This window comes from Diabrotica virgifera, chromosome 1 (genome assembly GCF_917563875.1).
Source record: "Diabrotica virgifera virgifera chromosome 1, PGI_DIABVI_V3a".
Lineage (NCBI taxonomy): Eukaryota > Metazoa > Arthropoda > Insecta > Coleoptera > Chrysomelidae > Diabrotica > Diabrotica virgifera.
The window spans coordinates 150,013,120-150,030,960 of record NC_065443.1 but is presented as its reverse complement, the minus strand read 5'-3'; the positions used below and the strand labels follow the sequence as shown (position 1 = coordinate 150,030,960).

The 17,841-nt window shown below is 32.3% G+C and overlaps 1 protein-coding gene across 3 annotated transcripts in view; it reads right to left on the bottom strand.

The window, feature by feature from the left end:
* Positions 1-17,841, bottom strand: part of LOC126881171 (probable phosphorylase b kinase regulatory subunit alpha) — a 241,563-nt gene that overhangs the window by 187,711 nt on the left and 36,011 nt on the right. For all 3 annotated transcript variants that reach the window (XM_050645257.1, XM_050645252.1, XM_050645261.1), the window contains exons 2-4: positions 7,420-7,772; positions 4,925-5,113; positions 2,265-2,417 (exon numbers count right to left, since the gene is read on the bottom strand). In XM_050645257.1, coding sequence (XP_050501214.1) covers positions 2,265-2,417; positions 4,925-5,113; positions 7,420-7,772 — 695 coding nt within the window. The remainder of the gene's footprint in view (positions 1-2,264; positions 2,418-4,924; positions 5,114-7,419; positions 7,773-17,841) is intronic.

Here is a 17,841-nt window from a genome sequence, read left to right as displayed (position 1 = left end):
CTATGAAATAGTCTATAATAAATTTCTTATTTTTCAAGGGCACTACATTGGGCATGTAACAAGAGGATAAGGGACTAGGTAGACAGGGGAGAAATATTTCAATAGCTGATTCAAGGAAAAATTCAGGGGAAAAGGTCAATAGGAAGAAGACAAAATTGTTGATCTTCAGGGAGACGGCTCAGTAAGAAGAAAAGGTAGGATCATTGTCATATCATGTTTATTTACACCTCTGTCTGGGATAGAAACTTCACCCAGATCAACTGTTCGGAGTTTTAGTTCCTCTGAGGGAATTATATTGGAATTTTCAGCCCATTCATTTTATTTAACAGCTCGACACTTTATTTTTCGCCTAAAATTGGATGTTTCATTAATTTTGATACCTTCCTTGCACATTCGTGAGTAATGGTGTGATGTTCTATTAAGCTCCTGTGTTTCTCCCAATAAAATTCGGTGCACAACACACTGTCACACCAAACAACCACCGAATCTCATTCCGGGAAACACGAAACTTAACAGAACATGACACTACTACCCACGGTTGTTCAGGTAAGCTATAGAAACTCAATACCGCCCGTTTAATTTTAATTGTGAACAACAGAATCGGCATCTACACAGAACGTGGTAATCCATGCTACACATTAGCAGTATTCGCGCTGTACAACCCGAACGTATTCAGAGTAAGTTCGGGATTCGTTTCCAATGCGCAGGCGTCAACGTAAACTTATCCTGGACATGTTCAGGATTTTTCGCTCCGCGAACAATTTTCGGATTCGTAATGTAATGACGAGTTGCATACATTAAGGTTAGAGAAGGAAGCCTTTTCTTGTACCTTTCTTATTTCGAAATCAATGTCAACAAAAAATGCAAATGCAACAAATCTGTATTTCAACAAAGAGAAAAAGAATAACAGCAACAGGCAAAGGATTAACTTTCTATTCAATGCCTTTCTTAGAAGTTAGAAATTTGATTAGCGTCTTTATTATTTCGACAATATAATTTGGTATTTTCACGCCCGCCACGCCGTATTCCGGCTTAAATTTTTGTAGAGAGTAAAATATTGTTGAGTTACTTGGAAATTGCAGCTTGTTATTTAGATATAAAAATTACCTTTAACTTCCTGGGGGTTAAACATTATCTGAAGGAAGGAATAATTTAGTAAAGCAATAATTTCCAATTTTGATATATTGAATTTGATAGGTTGTGGCATTGTGTTGTGGTTTATTACACCACAAAAATAATGAAATATAACAAGACACAAGAAATAGTTTCAGAATAAGTTTAATGTGTTGCTTATGATTCATTACTCAATAAGAGACTAATTTAACTCATAAATTAAACTGAAAAATAAACCACAAGAATATGTAGGTACTTATAAGCTCATCTAGATAGAAAAAATTAAGTAACAACAGAGTACAATTTATTGTAATACTACCGTAATAGAGATAATTATTATCGAATATCGAATGAAAAGTAATAAGATAATAATAATACTAGAAAAGGTACCTACTTATTTATAAACATACTGAATGGAAAACACTGACAAAAACAACTAAAAAAGCTTTAATATAAAAAATATTAAAATTTGTTTGAAGAATATTGAAATTATACAACACTGTAAATAATTTCAAAACTTAAAAAACCAGAATCTACATCTACAAGTTGTTTAACAAAACAATATTTTAGGTTAAGAATTGGACGGAGTAAGAACAGAATAATGGTCAGAATGTCAAGAAATTCTTCCCAAATATTTTATGCGCCTGTGCGAACTTAAAATCCGAAACAAAATCCTCGAACGTCGAGAGGGTATCCCGGACACGTTCAGGATCTTTTTTCTGTACTGCGCGAACACTGAATTAAAAATTCGGAGGATGTTCAGGGGGAAAAATTCGACCTCCGCGAACGCTCAATTTTGTAATGCGCAGGTGTTCTCCCTCTGGGTACGTTCGGGTTGTCTAGCGCGATCAAAGCTAATAAAAAAATTCTTCCCAGATCCACCGAACAATGCCGATTCCGACCAACCGACAGACCCCTAACACGACGACTACATGACGGATGACGGCTATCTATCGTGCAGATACCCGAGTAAAATCATCAGTGGTTGAAGAGAATGAAACCAAAAAAGGTTTAAGTCGCATTCCGCTTTGCAATTGATAACCGTCGTCTGTCGTAGTTACGACGAAGTAGTGTAGACGAAGCAATCTACCACAATAATGTACTTTTACAGTAAACAGGTGGTTTAACCATTTAAACCAAAGAACACTCACCTCCTCCAATTGATTTGTGTATTGAGTAGCACCATCTTTATTTCCTTTGAAACAGTTATCCAGGATCATGTAACAGAAGAATAGAGGCCATTCACATTCAATATTTTCAAACATTCTAAGCTCCCAAGGTTCATAATAAAGTCTTCTAGGATCCTGTAATAAATATTCTAATGTAAATCCTACTTTTTAATTAATACATTTACATCTTAAAGAAAAAAAAATTAAATATCATTTTCTAAATTATGTAAATGTTAATTCTGATGTTCTAAAATATTTTTAGTATAATGTACCTACTGTAAGAGAGAGTTATTCACGTAAGAGTATGAAAAACATACACGCTAACATAAGAAGTAAATACTTGTCAAGTATACCCCTTCTCGAAGAACAATTTGCCTATCAACCAGGCAAATCTATAATAGATGCCTTGTATTATCTAGAGACGTCTAAAAGGCCAACTCATCTGAAGTGGTATGATGTTTGCTCATAGACATTTGATAACATCTTATTTGAGTCTATTAACGTTGCTGCAACAGAAAAAGTATACCACCTTCCATCATCAGATGAATTTAATCCAAGCCCTGTACTAGAAATATAGTTACCTACCTACGAAATCAATCGGCCATTATAAGAGTAGTACAAGGTCGTCCTCAAGGAAGCGTCTTACCACCTCTATTGTGGTCGACAGTTTGACAATCTTCCAACAAAGCTCAACAAAGATAATTCTCGAAAAGGATTTAGTTCTCAGGGTTATGCAGACAATTTAGTTATATTAATTAGAGGTACTTTGGTCTGTACTTTTGTATAGTGCAGAAGTGTGAATTCATAGACGGATGCTGAAGATACCTTGGACAGCAAGAAAAACTAATGAAGAAGTACTAAGGAGGGTCAACAAAGATTTAGAGAACTGCTAAAGACTGTTAAACATCGAAAAATGTCTTATCTGGGACTATAGTGGGGGGAAGTCGATATAAAATATTACAACTGTTCCTTAAAGGCAAAATAGAGGGCCGTAGAGGTGCAGGAAGAAAACAAGTTTCTTGGTTAAAAAACATTCGTAAATGGACTCAGAGATAATATCAAATGTAGGACAATTATTCCATATTGCTGAAGATCGAGAAGCTTTCGCAATGGTGATCGCCAACGTCGGATAATTCTGATATGGCACGTGAAGAAGAAGAATTAGAGGTAAACATGACAATATTATTCCTGATCGCATGCAGGGTGCCATAAACCTAGGAACTACCTGATATTGGAAAGAAGTATGTACTTTCAAAAAATCATAAAAAAGACAAACGTTACATTTACAAATAGGAGGAAATTAACATTTCAACCTCAGGGTAAGTATTTCGGAGTTATTCTAAATAGAAAACTTACATAGAATTCACCTCAACTAGCAAATATTGCCACCAAAGCAATAGATGCTCTTTGGTAGGCTTTCTGGTAAATGCCTAAATGGGATCTGAATCCTAAGATTGGTCATATAGAACGGTTGTCACACCCATAGTTACTTATGTTACTTAACAAAACGATGAAGCAAAAGGCAATAATTAAATTGCAAAAAGCGTAAATACTCGCTTGTGTGGTAATCAAGGGAGTAATGCGATCTTGCCCGATTGCAGCCACAGAGGTAATGCTGGACCTTCCTCTTCTGCACATACATGTACTGAATGTGACTGGAACAATACAATCCATGAAGATGCTCACATATATTATATCTGCTAAACAAGATTTCGAAATCTAACTAAATAAGCAAGTCTGAATTAACAACAAAATCGTACAAATCACATTAAACCTCACACGTTATACTGATGGGTCAAAAACACAAGAGGGGAAGGAATAGAGGTTAGTGGTCCCAACACCAGACTGTTGATAGCCATCGAAAATACTCCCTACAAGATTTCCAGTATTTCAAGATTTTTTGTATCCAAAAAAGCCCAAAAAACTCTTCAATCCAGCCAATATATTTATTGCCTCAGACAGTCAAGCTGCACTAAAGGCTCTGAAGACAACAATTTATCAGTTGATAACAGCTTGGCACTCCAACCAGTTCCTTAATATAAGCTCCTGGCACGGCGCAAATATTATTGTAGATTCTTGCGAAAATTCAGGGGAAGCGGCATAACTGCATGGAAATTCTGTTTTGCATGCAAAGCTGTTTATAACTTCATGGCAATTCTCCGCCCAAGTAATAATTATCTGGCACAGGTATTTAAAGAGAACCATGTCACAAATATCTCCCTTAAAGGGATAATAGGCTTCCTTAGAAGCCTAGATCTGTTGGACTGATTCTAGATGTGAGATATACACAACAGATCGTAAGATATCTGGTCCCTACGGGGCCAATCGACACAATCTACAATTCACATTGTAATGCTTATATACAATCTATTATTTATTATGGCTTTCATTCTCCATGTCTCTATTTCATACAGTTGCACCTAAATGTTGCAACACTTTTTCTTAAAACTTATATTCTTATCTTCATGAATACAACTCCACTGTGCCTATATGTTAAATATATAATCATTTTTTCCAATATATGAAGGTACTGTGTATATATTCCGTAATATTTTGTTCTAAATTTCCTTTAAATAGAAACGATTATTTTAAAAATATACTTAAACAATGTTGATTTAATTTTATTTACTTATAGTACTTACTTCTTTTGGCGTTCTGTAGCCATCTCTTAAAAATCTCCTAAAACCATATCTCCCTTGTAGTTTTTCAATAATACATTCCCTGGTATAGGTTATAAGTGTGGGGTCATCAACTGCAAAAGCAGGAAAACTGATGACGGACAAGAGACCACTGTCAATTTCTTTTGAACTTGATTCTCTCGGCAGCATGGACTGAAAGCATCGTTATTAGTATTGTATATACACAAACACCTTAAAAATGCAATAAATGCAACTAAACAGTATGGTACCACTATAACGTATACATTTACTTATACTCTTTTTACTACAAAAACATGCTTACGTCAGTCAAAATGACTGACGTCAGAGCACTGCCAAAGCATTAAATGACATGATTTATTAAATGACATGACTTTTCATCATAGCCATATTGCTTGTACAGTGAGAAGCTAGGCCTCATTACTTGTCAGAGATAGTTTTCTTTGTTTTTGTTTACAGTAAATACTGTGTTGTTTTCATTACTTGCCGAAATATAATTAATAATACGCCAAAATATTTGTTAATTTTAATTAACGAATATAATGTTTTTCCATAACATCAACTTTAGAATTGACATTTCTCAAGCACAGCTAATAATAATACGACACCCACACGAAACGTGTGAAAAGAAAACGTAATCGCGATTACATTGAGAATTTTAGAATTATATTAATTAAATAACCAAAAACATTTTTTATTATTAATAATATAAATTTGGTGAAACAATTGTTATACTCCAAAAAATATCTAATACTGTTATTTCAATACATTAGACAATCGTACGCTACTGATACGAAAATAGTTGAAACTCCAATGACAGTTCAGTGTTGCTGCCAATTTATAGTAAAATCGGTATCACGTTTTACACATTACTGAAAAGTGAAAAAAGAAATTTTGAAAATGTGATTATTTTCTTCATTTTAAAAATCCAATTGACTATACTAAATTTACATTCAAGATGCAGTAGAAATAAACAAACCAAGACACTTTAAATGCTACTAGGGGCAATCCGGAATCATAATTTTCAATGTATAAACTTTGGAAATCATTACTTGGGATTTACAATATTATATACATTGTAAATTATGATTCGGTAGTGCTCCTAGTACCATTTAAAGTGTCTTGGTTTGTTTATTTCTACTGAATCTTGATTGTAAATTTAGTATAGTGACTAGTGTATTTTTAAATAGTTAACATTTGGAAACTTCTTCACATTTATTTACTATTCTAAGGTTTTGGCAATGCTGTGGGGTTCTGAGATCAGAAATCTTAAATGATTTAAGGGGGAAGTCTACTGTGAGAAGGGAAAAAACAGGCCGATTTTCCAGATTTTTTTTCTAACAAAATATGACTCGTACATTAAATTAAATTAAACCGTCATCTTTATTATATATTCAAGTATTTGTAAAAAAAATTTCAAGTCGAAATATTCAAAATGGCCGTCGTGGCACTCCTTCAAGCGCAGGTCCGTTTTTTTAGGTGCCCAAACGGTGTACATGAAATCTCACGTCTGGGTGATCTGAAACAAAAAAACAAAATATGGTTATCATCTACATAGTATTGACTCTCGTCTGACGGAGGATTTTGTCGATAAAAAATTTTGGCGCCGAAAAAAAAAATTCTTTAAATTTTTTTCTATTTTTGTGCCCAAATTTGATGTTAGTATTGTTTATAACAATTAAACAAAAAACAATATCAAAAAAATTCTCCGTCAGACGAGAGTCAATACTATGTAGATAACCATATTTTGTTTTTTGTTTCAGATCACCCAGACGTGAGATTTCATGTACACCGTTTGAGCACCTAAAAAAAACGGACCTGCGCTTGAAGGAGTGCCACGACGGCCATTTTGAATATTTCGACTTGAAATTTTTTTACAAATACTTGAATATATAATAAAGATGACGGTTTAATTTAATTTAATGTACGAGTCACATTTTGTTAGAAAAAAAAATCCGCTAAATCGGCCTGTTTATTCCCTTGTCACAGTAGACTTAAAACAATATTATAGTGTATAATCAATAAAATAGATCGTATTATAAAATATTTTAAGGCTAAAATTGAGAGATGGATGTACTGAATAGTATTTAATACGAATGAAATATTATCTTAACATTAAAATGGGAGAGGACAGGCTACCAAAAAGAGCACTGAATGGTAGAATGCAGGGCAAGAGACCGGTTGGAAAGCCAAGAATGCGCTGGGAAGACACAGTAAACAGCGACGCACAAGCCCTTTTAGGAGTCCGTGTATGGAGAAGAGCAGCCACAGACAAGCAAGGGTGGAGGCAAAAAATAAAGGAGGCCAAGGCTCAATTCGGGCTGTAGTGCCGTAGAAGAAGAATCGCCCCCCTATCGCGCCTTTTCTCTATTACCCCCAATATCACCCCCTGAAAATATCAAATCGCTCCCAGGAGGGCGATCGCCCCCCGCTTTCACAAATTTCTGAAATATATATTAAGTTTTCAGAATAGCACATACCTGTAGTACAGCTTGACACTTTTGAGCTTCATCTGCTAAAACATGGATCACACTGTAAGGACCTCCTCTAGCTCCAAACAAGTCCAGCTCATTCATAGCCTCGAGAGCAGCTTTTGCCATACCAATAGAACTGGCATTTAATTCAGGCAAACCATGGTTAGTCTTATCACCTCTCTCCCAAACACCATAATCTGGTGTGCAATATGCACACTCAATATAAAATACTAGATTCTGGATGAAGGCTACTTCATCTAAGTTGAAAATTATTTGCAAGCCAGATGCTGTCATTTGCGCTAAGAGAAGCAAGTAAAGGGAGATGGCATCAATCTGTAAGTGACCCCATTCGTTGTCACCTAAAATATAGAATAAATGTTTGTAATTAATTATTCGAAATAGACTACAAGTTATAAAATAAACTATTAATCTGTTGCATTTGTGTGACATTTTGTATTTCATCAATCTCAAATTCTAGTTCATTGCATACTTTACGTAAAAATTGATTTCATATAATATATCTTAAGAAGAGCCATTGAAAAAATTAGTCATTAGGGTGGGCTCTGAATCGACTTTGTAGTCACCACAAATTTTTGATGAATGAAGTGGTGTATGGTGTGGCATTGTAAATTACATTTTTGACGATTTCTTTTAGGTAAAAATGGTATTCAACAAAGTAAAAAGAAAAGATTATTCAATAGTAGTTCCATGCGTATAGCCGGATCAAAGAACAATCTGACCCAAAAAAAAATAAAGGAAGGATGACAATTTGGGAATAGGTAGTTGAAATTGTCTTTTATAATATAAGAAAAAGTTTACAATTCTACATCCCCTCCATTTTACAAAAATGGAGGGGAATACCCCTTCTCAGGGGTAAAAAAATATACATTCAAAATAAGTCCGGAATTTAATAAAATGACTAATTCTAAGCAACTTTTGTTCTATAGAGTTTTTTCGCCAAGTCAATACTTTTCGAGTTATTTGCGAGTGAATATGTTCATTTTCTAACAACAAAAAACATGTTTTTGGACGGTTTTTCCCAAATAACTCAAAAAGTAAGTATTTCATCGAAAAAAATATTCTTAGTAAAAATATAGCTTATAAAAAGTGAAAAAAATGGTGTATGAATGAAGTCTGTTGACCCAGTAGAAGCAGAGTTGTAGCTAATGATAAGTAGGCTCTTCTTCGTCAACTTTAAAATCGAACATTTCAACGTGAAATAACCAAAAAACAGAGCACTTTCGGGGAAAACTCATTACAACTTTTTTTAAGTGTTTAAGAAAAGGTTTATTTTTGTTTTTTAAAAAAACTTGTAACATTAAAAGTAAGTGAGTTAAGCTCAAAATATTGTTGGTCGCTTTTATTCTTTGGTATAAAAATCGCGAAAATCACCCCCTCATTAGCATCCCAAATAAAATTAATCGTTACCGCATCATACTTTGCTTATGTATTCTTTATAATGATCTATAAGTTTCATTAGTTCAAACTGTTCATTTTTGAAAAAAATTGGTTTTAAAATTAAATTTTTTTTCTAATTTTGAAAAAAATTCCATTTTTTTTAAATAACTTAAAAATTATCAGTAATACCAAAAATATCAAAGAGTAATAAAATGTTCGTTTTGCTTTTTTGAACATTTTGGATTTTTTTGTTTTCTTGGTAGGTAAAAATTGGTTATGATATGACTGTTCAAAATTTGCATACACTCGTGATTAGTGACTTGTTTGATTACAAGTAACTTACAGTGATTAGTGACAAGCCATTTTAACTACAGCCTTTTCAAAAACAAGCACTTTGTATCGATGAAACTAACAGATCATATTAAAGAATACATAAGCAAAGTAACTTGTGAGGCGGTAACGATTAATTTTATTTGGGATACTAATTAGGAGGTGATTTTCGCGATGCGACCAACAATATTTTGAGTGTAACTCACTTACTTTTAATGTAAGAAGTTTTTTTAAGAAACAAAAATAAACCTTTTTTTAAACAATTTAAAAAAGTTGTAATGCGTTTTCCCCGGAAAATGCTCTGTTTTTTGGTTATTTCACGTTGAAATATTCGATTTTAAATTTGACGAAGAAGAGCCTACTTCTCATTAGCTACAACTCTGCTTCTATTGGCTCTACAGACTTCATGCATGCATCATTTGCTTCACCTTTTCATAGGCTATATTTTCGCTAAGAATATTTTTTTCGATAAAATACTTACTTTTTGAGTTATTTGCGAAAAACCGTCCAAAAGCATGTTTTTTTGTTAAAAATAAACATTCACTAGCAAATAACTCGAAAAGTATTGACTTACTGAAAAAACTATAGAACAAAAGTTGTTTAGAATTAGTCATTTTATCCAATTCCGGACTTATTTTGAATGTATATTTTCACCCCCGAGAAGGGAATATTCCCCTCCATTTTTGCAAAATGGAAGGGATGTAGAATTGTAAACTTTTTCTTATATTATAATAGACGATTTCAACTACCTAGTCCCACATATTCATCCTTCATTTATTTTTTTGGAGGTTTTCGTAAAGTTTTGTGTTCCTTAATCGGGCTAGTATGTAAACGTAAATAGCATAGTTAATGACAGTATTAATTTCCAAAATTTAAGAACATTGTAATTAGTGCTTTACTAAACAGTGCAAATTAATCATAAATAGACAAATTCTCTGTAGTTTTTCAGAGATAATGCCAAAAAGAAGTTCTCAATACCATAAAAAGAAGAACATGGAAGAACATAAAGTAGAAGCTTGGACAATGAGAGTACATTCAATGAAACACCTTGAAGCCTTCGAAAGTGAAAAAGAATGAAGCAATAGAGCCAACACTTTAAGAAGAAATGGTATCTATGATTCATAATTTTAATTAATAAGCTGAATTGTTAATATTAAATTCTCTAGTAGACACTATGATACTAACACATCATAATGGTCTGACATGAATCTCTATCAGAGAGATCACGTACTAGAGGCCAAGGGTCGAGGTCATGACCACTGGCACTGTATTTTGAGAGTGCAAAGGTATAATTTTAATTGGCTATTTTGATAAAGGTAAAACTATCAATAGTCAACATTACTGTGCATTATTGGACAAACTAAAGCAGGAACTCGGAAACGGCCTCATATGCAGAAAAAGAAAGCGTTGTTTCTCCAATACAATGCACCGACTGACAAGAGCGTTATGGTAATTGCAACGTCATGAGTTGGGCTTCGAATTCTTTCTCATCCGGCTTGTTATACTGATTTGGCCCCCTCCCATTATTAAGTGTTCCCAAATCTGAAGAGATGGCTCGTAAAAAAGGCATCTCGAATGAAGAAATAGTTGACAAAACAAACGCTTATTTTGCAGAGTTTCAAGAATCGTATTCCGACGGTATAAAGAAGTTGGAAAATTGCTGGAATCCTTGTATTGAGCTAAAATGAGACTATATCGAATAAAATAAAAGAATTTTCTGGTAAAACATGTTTTTCATTTCAAAGGAGGTTACGTATCAGCACATCTAGACTTTAAATACATGATATTTACTAGAATTTTTATCTTGCCAATTATCATTATATACTATGTAGTTACAGGGAAGCGTTTTTGTTTATTTAATGTTGGTTGGACCCACTCAAATTCACATTATAAAATATTTTGACCATTTTATATTTTAAAAAAATAAATTAAAGAGAATAACTCTGAAAGTTATAATTGTTGAACCAACTCCTTCAAACGTAATTGACCAACCTACAATTGCGACTGTAGTAAACTCTTACCTGAAAAGCGAAATGCGAGGCCATATAATAAAAATTCACTGATTGGCATTTTAAAAAACAAGGTAAAATTTTCAGAAAATGTACTTCTAGCGTACCTCAGACATTTAACAGATGAGTTTAAATCGTCCTCATTGGCCATTTTATTATACAGGGTGTCCAGAAACTCTACCGACAAACGAAGACAGGAGATTCTTCAGAAAATTTTAAGATAATTTAACCCAATTCACTTAGTCCGAAATTGCTTCCTAAGGGAGCTAGAGCTCTTTGAAGATGGCATCTTGTAATTAGTTTTTCTTAAATACCTTCAGAACGCTTCTATTTAGAAAAACGAAAATTGGTATGCGTATTTATCTTCAAGATGTAAATCTAATCCATCCATTGCAAATTTCTAGTACCGATCATAGGCATCCGTTTTGGGTAGGGCAACGGTTATTTTATCGCATAACTTTTTTATCTTTAACTTCTATGCATTTCTGATACTGGATTATTAAATTGGGAAGTATTTTAGTACTAAAAGGTACTCTTGTTTTAAATCGGCAGGACACACAGTTTTCTAGAAAAATCGATTTGAAAACTTTTCGCTTTTTGAATTAAAAAAAAAAAAAAATTCAAAAAAAAACTGTTTAGAAAGACGAAAACTGGTACATTTATTTATATTCCAGAGATAAATCGATTTCATTAATTGCGAATTTCTAGTACTGGTCATAGGCGTCCGTTTTGTGTAGGTCAACAGTTATTTTATAGTATAACTTTTTTGTCTTGAATTTTTGAGCATTTTTGACACTAGATTATTAAATTATGAGGTATTCGAGTACTAAAAGTTACTCTTACTTTATATTGGTAAAATACTTCGTTTTTTGTTGAAAAGTTCTTTAAATATTTTTTCAAATTCCAAAAAGGAAAAACTTTCAAATCGATTTTTCTAGAAAACGGTGTGTCCTACCGACTTAAATCAAGAGTACCTTTTAGTACTAGAGTATCTCACAATTTAATAATCCGGTGTCAAAAAGGCATAAAAGTTAAGGACAAAAAAGTTATGCGATAAAATACCCGTTGCTCTATCCAAAACGCACGCCTATGACCGGTACTAGAAATTTGCAATGGATGGAATCGATTCATCTCTGAGAAGTAAATATGCATACCAATTTTCGTTTTTCTAAATAGAAGCGTTCTGGAGGTATTTAAGAAAAACTAATTTCATGACGCCATCTTCAAAGAGCTCTAGCTCCCTCAAGAAGCATTTTCGGACTAGGTGAATTGGGTTAAATTGTCTTAAAATTATCTGAGGAATCTCCTGTCTTCGTTTGTCGGTAGAGTGTCTGGACACCCTGTATAGACCCGGGCGGATCTGTGAAAAAACGTCTCGTTTTGGAAGTGAGAGGTGACACTCGATATTTTGCAGATACAGTTAGGTAATAACTTCAATAATAATTGACTTATGTTACCTCTCAAATATGCCCGGAACATTAATAAAAAAATTAAAATATTTAAAAATTTCGAAAAACATAATTTTTTTCTACTTTCTTTGCTTATAACTTTAAAACGATTCATTTTGAAAACAAAATAAAATAAAGATAATTAAATTTTAGGTACATGATATACGACTGGTTAAAATGTCTTAATTTATTACCCTGGTTACAAAATAGCAATAAATACAAAATAAGGGGACAAAACAAGCCCGTTCTTATTCAGTGTTTTTCAACCACTTAGTTTGCATTTAGGATCTTCGTAGTTCGCTTAAAAAAATTTTATAATATGCTTAAACCGTCCACCAAATTTCATTAAAATCAACTTTATAGATTTTGAATATTAATTTTGCAATCTAAATTTTTTTAAAAAAGTTGTAATTTTTTAAAAACTTTCAGAACAAAAACTATAATTTTAAACCATTGATGAGGGCCTACATAATCTGATTTCAATTCTGTAAAGTGCATTAGATTGGTAGATTGCCTCTTTGTTTGTAAAAAAATTGGCAAACTTCTAACTGGTCTAGTTATTATACAAAATCTATTAAGTCGATTTTATTTAGTGGAAATTTAGTGGACGGTTGAAGTACATTATAAAAGTTTTCTAAGTGAATTATGAAGGTCCTAAGTACAACCTAAGTGGCTGAAAAACATTGAATAAGAACATGCTTGTTTTGGCCCTTTATTTTGTATTTATTTGCCGCAAGGGTAATAAATTACATTTTTAACCAGTCGTATCTCATATAAAATTTAATTATTTTTATTTTACTTCTCTACAACTTTGTTCCAAAATGATGTTCTTCGAAATTCAATATTCTAATTTTTTTATTAATGTATTTGATACGTAGCAAAGTCAATGATTAGTATTGAAGTTATCACCTAACTTTATTTGCATAAATCCAAGTGCCACCTCTCACATCCACCTCAAAACAGATCCGCCCTAAAACCTTTTATGTTCCCCCTAAAACCTTTTGTGTTGGAAGGGGGGGGGGAACATCGATTATTAGGAATTATACGCCGTAGAAAAAAATGATTCAAACAAAAAATAGAACTGAGATAATTTTGAACAAAAATGTCTATTAGCAGTTTTTGTGTACTTGTTGAAAGAAACAATTTGAGCTTACGAAAAAGTTCGTAAGTTTATTTTTGGCCAAGATATCGATATTTTAATGGCGCGCTATAGGTGCAAGATCGGCTCACAGTCAAGTAATATCGTGGTAAAGACACCGATCGACTGCTCTCGTGTTACATTATTTTGCTCAGGAGGTCTTGCCTATCCTTAATAAATAATATCAGCTGACTTTTTAGTTATATTTCTGAAATATTAGATTTAATGTTTTTTTTCTCATTTAGTACAAAAAATAGAAGACAAAGTAAATAGAATGAAAGGTTATACGAGGTACAGTATGATGATTTAATATAAGAATTATATAAAATTTTATTAGGATCTTCAAAAATGAAAAATGAAGATAACGTATATCGTTGGTACCCATGATTAATGTGATTCCTAATACATTTCCAGTGAAAATAATAACTCTTTGATAAGTGTTAGTCCTGTCGCCAGTAGGGGTACAACGGCCTCCTTAATTCAGATGGACTTACCCAAGTTTTCTTTATGTATTTTGACCCGTAGAACACGAATTTTTTGGGTAACAGTCGATCCGGATGTCGATAAAATTGTTATAAACAAAGAACTTGAGGAATCACATAACAGCGATTTTTCGCAAAACAAAATTTTTTTTGTATATTTTGAGTCATTCTAAGCAAAAAATGTTTTTATAAGTTTTTTCGTAGAATGCATAGTTTTCGACATAAACGCGGTTGAACTTTCAAAAAATCGAAAAATTGCAATTTTTGAACCCGAATAACTTTTGATTGAAAAATAAAATAGCAATTCTGCTTACCGCATTTGAAAGTTCAAGTCAAATTCTATCGGCTTTGATTATTTTCATTACTAAAAAATAATTTTTTTATTGTTAAACAAAGCTATAAACACATAGTGATTGAATGATGTTTTCAATGCATTTCTAATTTGAAATCGAACGTGTAGGCGCGCATACAGAATTTCTACGTATATTACGTACATTAAAACGCATGCATTTGGCACGGGAAACACTATGTGTTTATAGCTTTGTTTGACTAATAAAAACTTAATTTTTAGCAATGCAAATAATCAAAACCGATAGAGTTTGACTTGAACTTTCAAATGCAGTAAGCAGAATTGCTATTTTATTTTTTAATCAAAAGTTATTCCGGTTCAAAAATTGGACTTTTTCGATGATTTGAAAGTTCAACCGCGTTTATTTCGAAAACTATGCATCCTACGAAAAAACTTGTAAGATCATTTTTTGCTGAGAATCACCCAAAAAATACAAAAAAATGTTTTGTTTTGCGAAAACTCGCTGCTATGTAATTCCTCAAGTTCTTTGTTTACAACAATCTTATCGACATCCGGATCGACTGTTACCCAAAAAATTCGTGTTCTACGGGTCAAAATACATAAAAAAATCTTGGGTAAGTCCATCTGAATTAAGGAGGCCGTTGTACCCCCCCCCCCCTGGCGACAGGACTATGTTGGCGACACAATTTTTTTGTATATGCGTGTCCGCGAAGATTATAACTCCCAAAATATTTATAACGAAAAGATTTAGTTCATAATAGATGTCGACGAAAACAATTGTTTCCCTTTCTGTTTCTGTTTCTGCCGACGAAAACAATTATTTCTGAGAACTTTTTAGTAATTATAATTTTCGTGGACCCACAAACAGAAATTATGTTTTTTGCTGATACTCCTCAAAAAATAAATTTTTTCGTTAACACTTTATTAGGGATTATAATTTTCACAATCATATAATCGAAAATAATATTTTTCGCGGCGTTCATTGAAAGTTCTATTCTTAACGGCATTTTTCGGAGTTATACTTTTCGTAGGCGGCGGCGATATATACATAGAAATTATAATTTGCATGGAGAAGTTAACACGTGAACCTTTACACTGTGAGCATGAGCCGATCTTGCTCCTCATAGCGCGCCATTAAAATATCGATATCTTGGCCAAAAATAAACTTACGAACATTTTCATAAGCTCAAATTCTTCCTTTGGAGTTATTCTATCATTATTGTTAATTAAAGTATAAATGTTTATGGCTCAAATTTGCTTGAAACCCTTATAAAAAAATTACGTCCATTTTTTTAAGAAAATTATAACTTCAAACGGGTATAACTTTAAAACAAATGAAGACAATGTAATTTAACAACCTTTGTTTGGAAGCCTATTAATTAAGCTTTAAAATGAGATCTTCTAAGGCTGATTTTCATGGGTAGAAGCCGAGTTACTATCGATAAAGCTTCGAAAAATACTTATTTTGCAATTTCCAATTGGCATTGTGCACTAATATTCCAATATCTTGAGTTCTAATTATTGGATTTAAATTTAGTAAACGATTTTTTCTTCGTTTTTTATTAAAGGACAAATTTTATTTGAAACATTTTTTTGTATCTCTTTTAGTTTATGAGCCAGATTATTATGAGATAATTAAATTGTTTATAACAATTTTTCGACCACTCGGATCGAAATCCACCCTCGAAATTCGTAATCAGCAGCCAAAAATCCATAAGAAACCGTTGAGTTTGTCCATCAGAATTGAAAAGGACATGGTGACCTCTATTTGGCGCCTAGACTAATAGGTCACTTGAATCAAAAGATATCGAATTTTATCCGTTGAGTTGATATAAATTATATTTAAAAATTGATTTGCCGGGCGTAACTGGCATTCAGAATCGCCGGTCGTTTCTGAGAGAAGGTGAGAAGGTCGATCCTACACAACAAGTGCTAATAAACATTTTTGTTCAAAATGATATAGCTACATTTTTTGTTTAAACATTTTTTTCTACGGGATATAGATTCTTGAAATCCCCTGAAACCCAGGGGAGCTTCAAGGGGACGCTCGGTGGTACGAGTGGCAAACTTTTTTGCACCTTTTTTGGGACCCAAAATTGGCATTTTCAGCAAAATTGAGCTTGTTCGTCTCCTGTTGGAGATCAAATCTCTGACGACCGGTCTATTGTCTATTACCCAAAACAGCACACAGTAAAAAAATTAAGCTCAGCGAAATAAATATATTGATCAGCAATACCCCAGATTTGGAATATTTGCCTACTATTTATACTTTTATTTAGTTAGTTATTTACCATAAGTAAATATTGTAAATATAAATTTATTTGTTTTAAATGCCGATTTAGCAATTTTCATGATGAAATGTTATTTAGTCTATATTTTAATTATTTAAAATTTCTATATAAATCATAATCGTTTATTTTTTTCACCTATAAATAATTCATTTCAGGTTTTTCTAATATTCATTTAAAACACTGTTTATTAAAGTTTCTGATAGTAATACGAAAATATGCATATCGTTTGTTATAACTGAAAAAATTTACAATATAATATGTAAGATATAAAATATATTAAAATTCGTCAAAACACCAACAAATAAACTATTCCAAAATATTTTCTTAATTACCAGAAAAGCAAGTGTAAAGAGCAAGTAATAGAGATTACAGTATATTTAAAATAATTGTCAAACAGTACCTACGCAACTCATTTAGTGAGCATATTGAACACATGTGTGACATAGTGTCTTGGCTGCCTGCATTCGCAATTTTCTCACTTGTGTGTTATACAGTCTTTACCGTATTCGTTGTGTATTATAAATTAGCTTGAGTTTTTATAAATATTGTTGTGATCTTACTTTTGAAATCTAATGATGTTCTCAGATGTAATTTATCTTAATTAATTAATCAATAATTATCTCATTAATCAAACAGATCAAATACCAATATAGTGTCAATCTCAGGGCTAAATTATAATATCAATTACTTACTTTCGTGGCTTCAAAGTATTTCTCAGTGGATTCCTAATCGGCAGAGTAAAATAATACACACATATGGATTTCAATTAGAAATTATAAAAATCGTTTATTTTATCTAAATGGCAATAACTGCTTAATATTTCTTATATCTTATCTTTCTATCTTTATTTAATACAACAGTTACAAAAAATGGGAATCTTATTTCTTTTTGTCTCCAAATTTATTTTATTTATAATGAACTATTATGATTTATCAGTAACAAATTGATTTAGGTTTGATGAAATTTTTTTAATAGTGATTGTGTGGCTCAATTTTCACTGTGGTATTTAATACACAAACCAT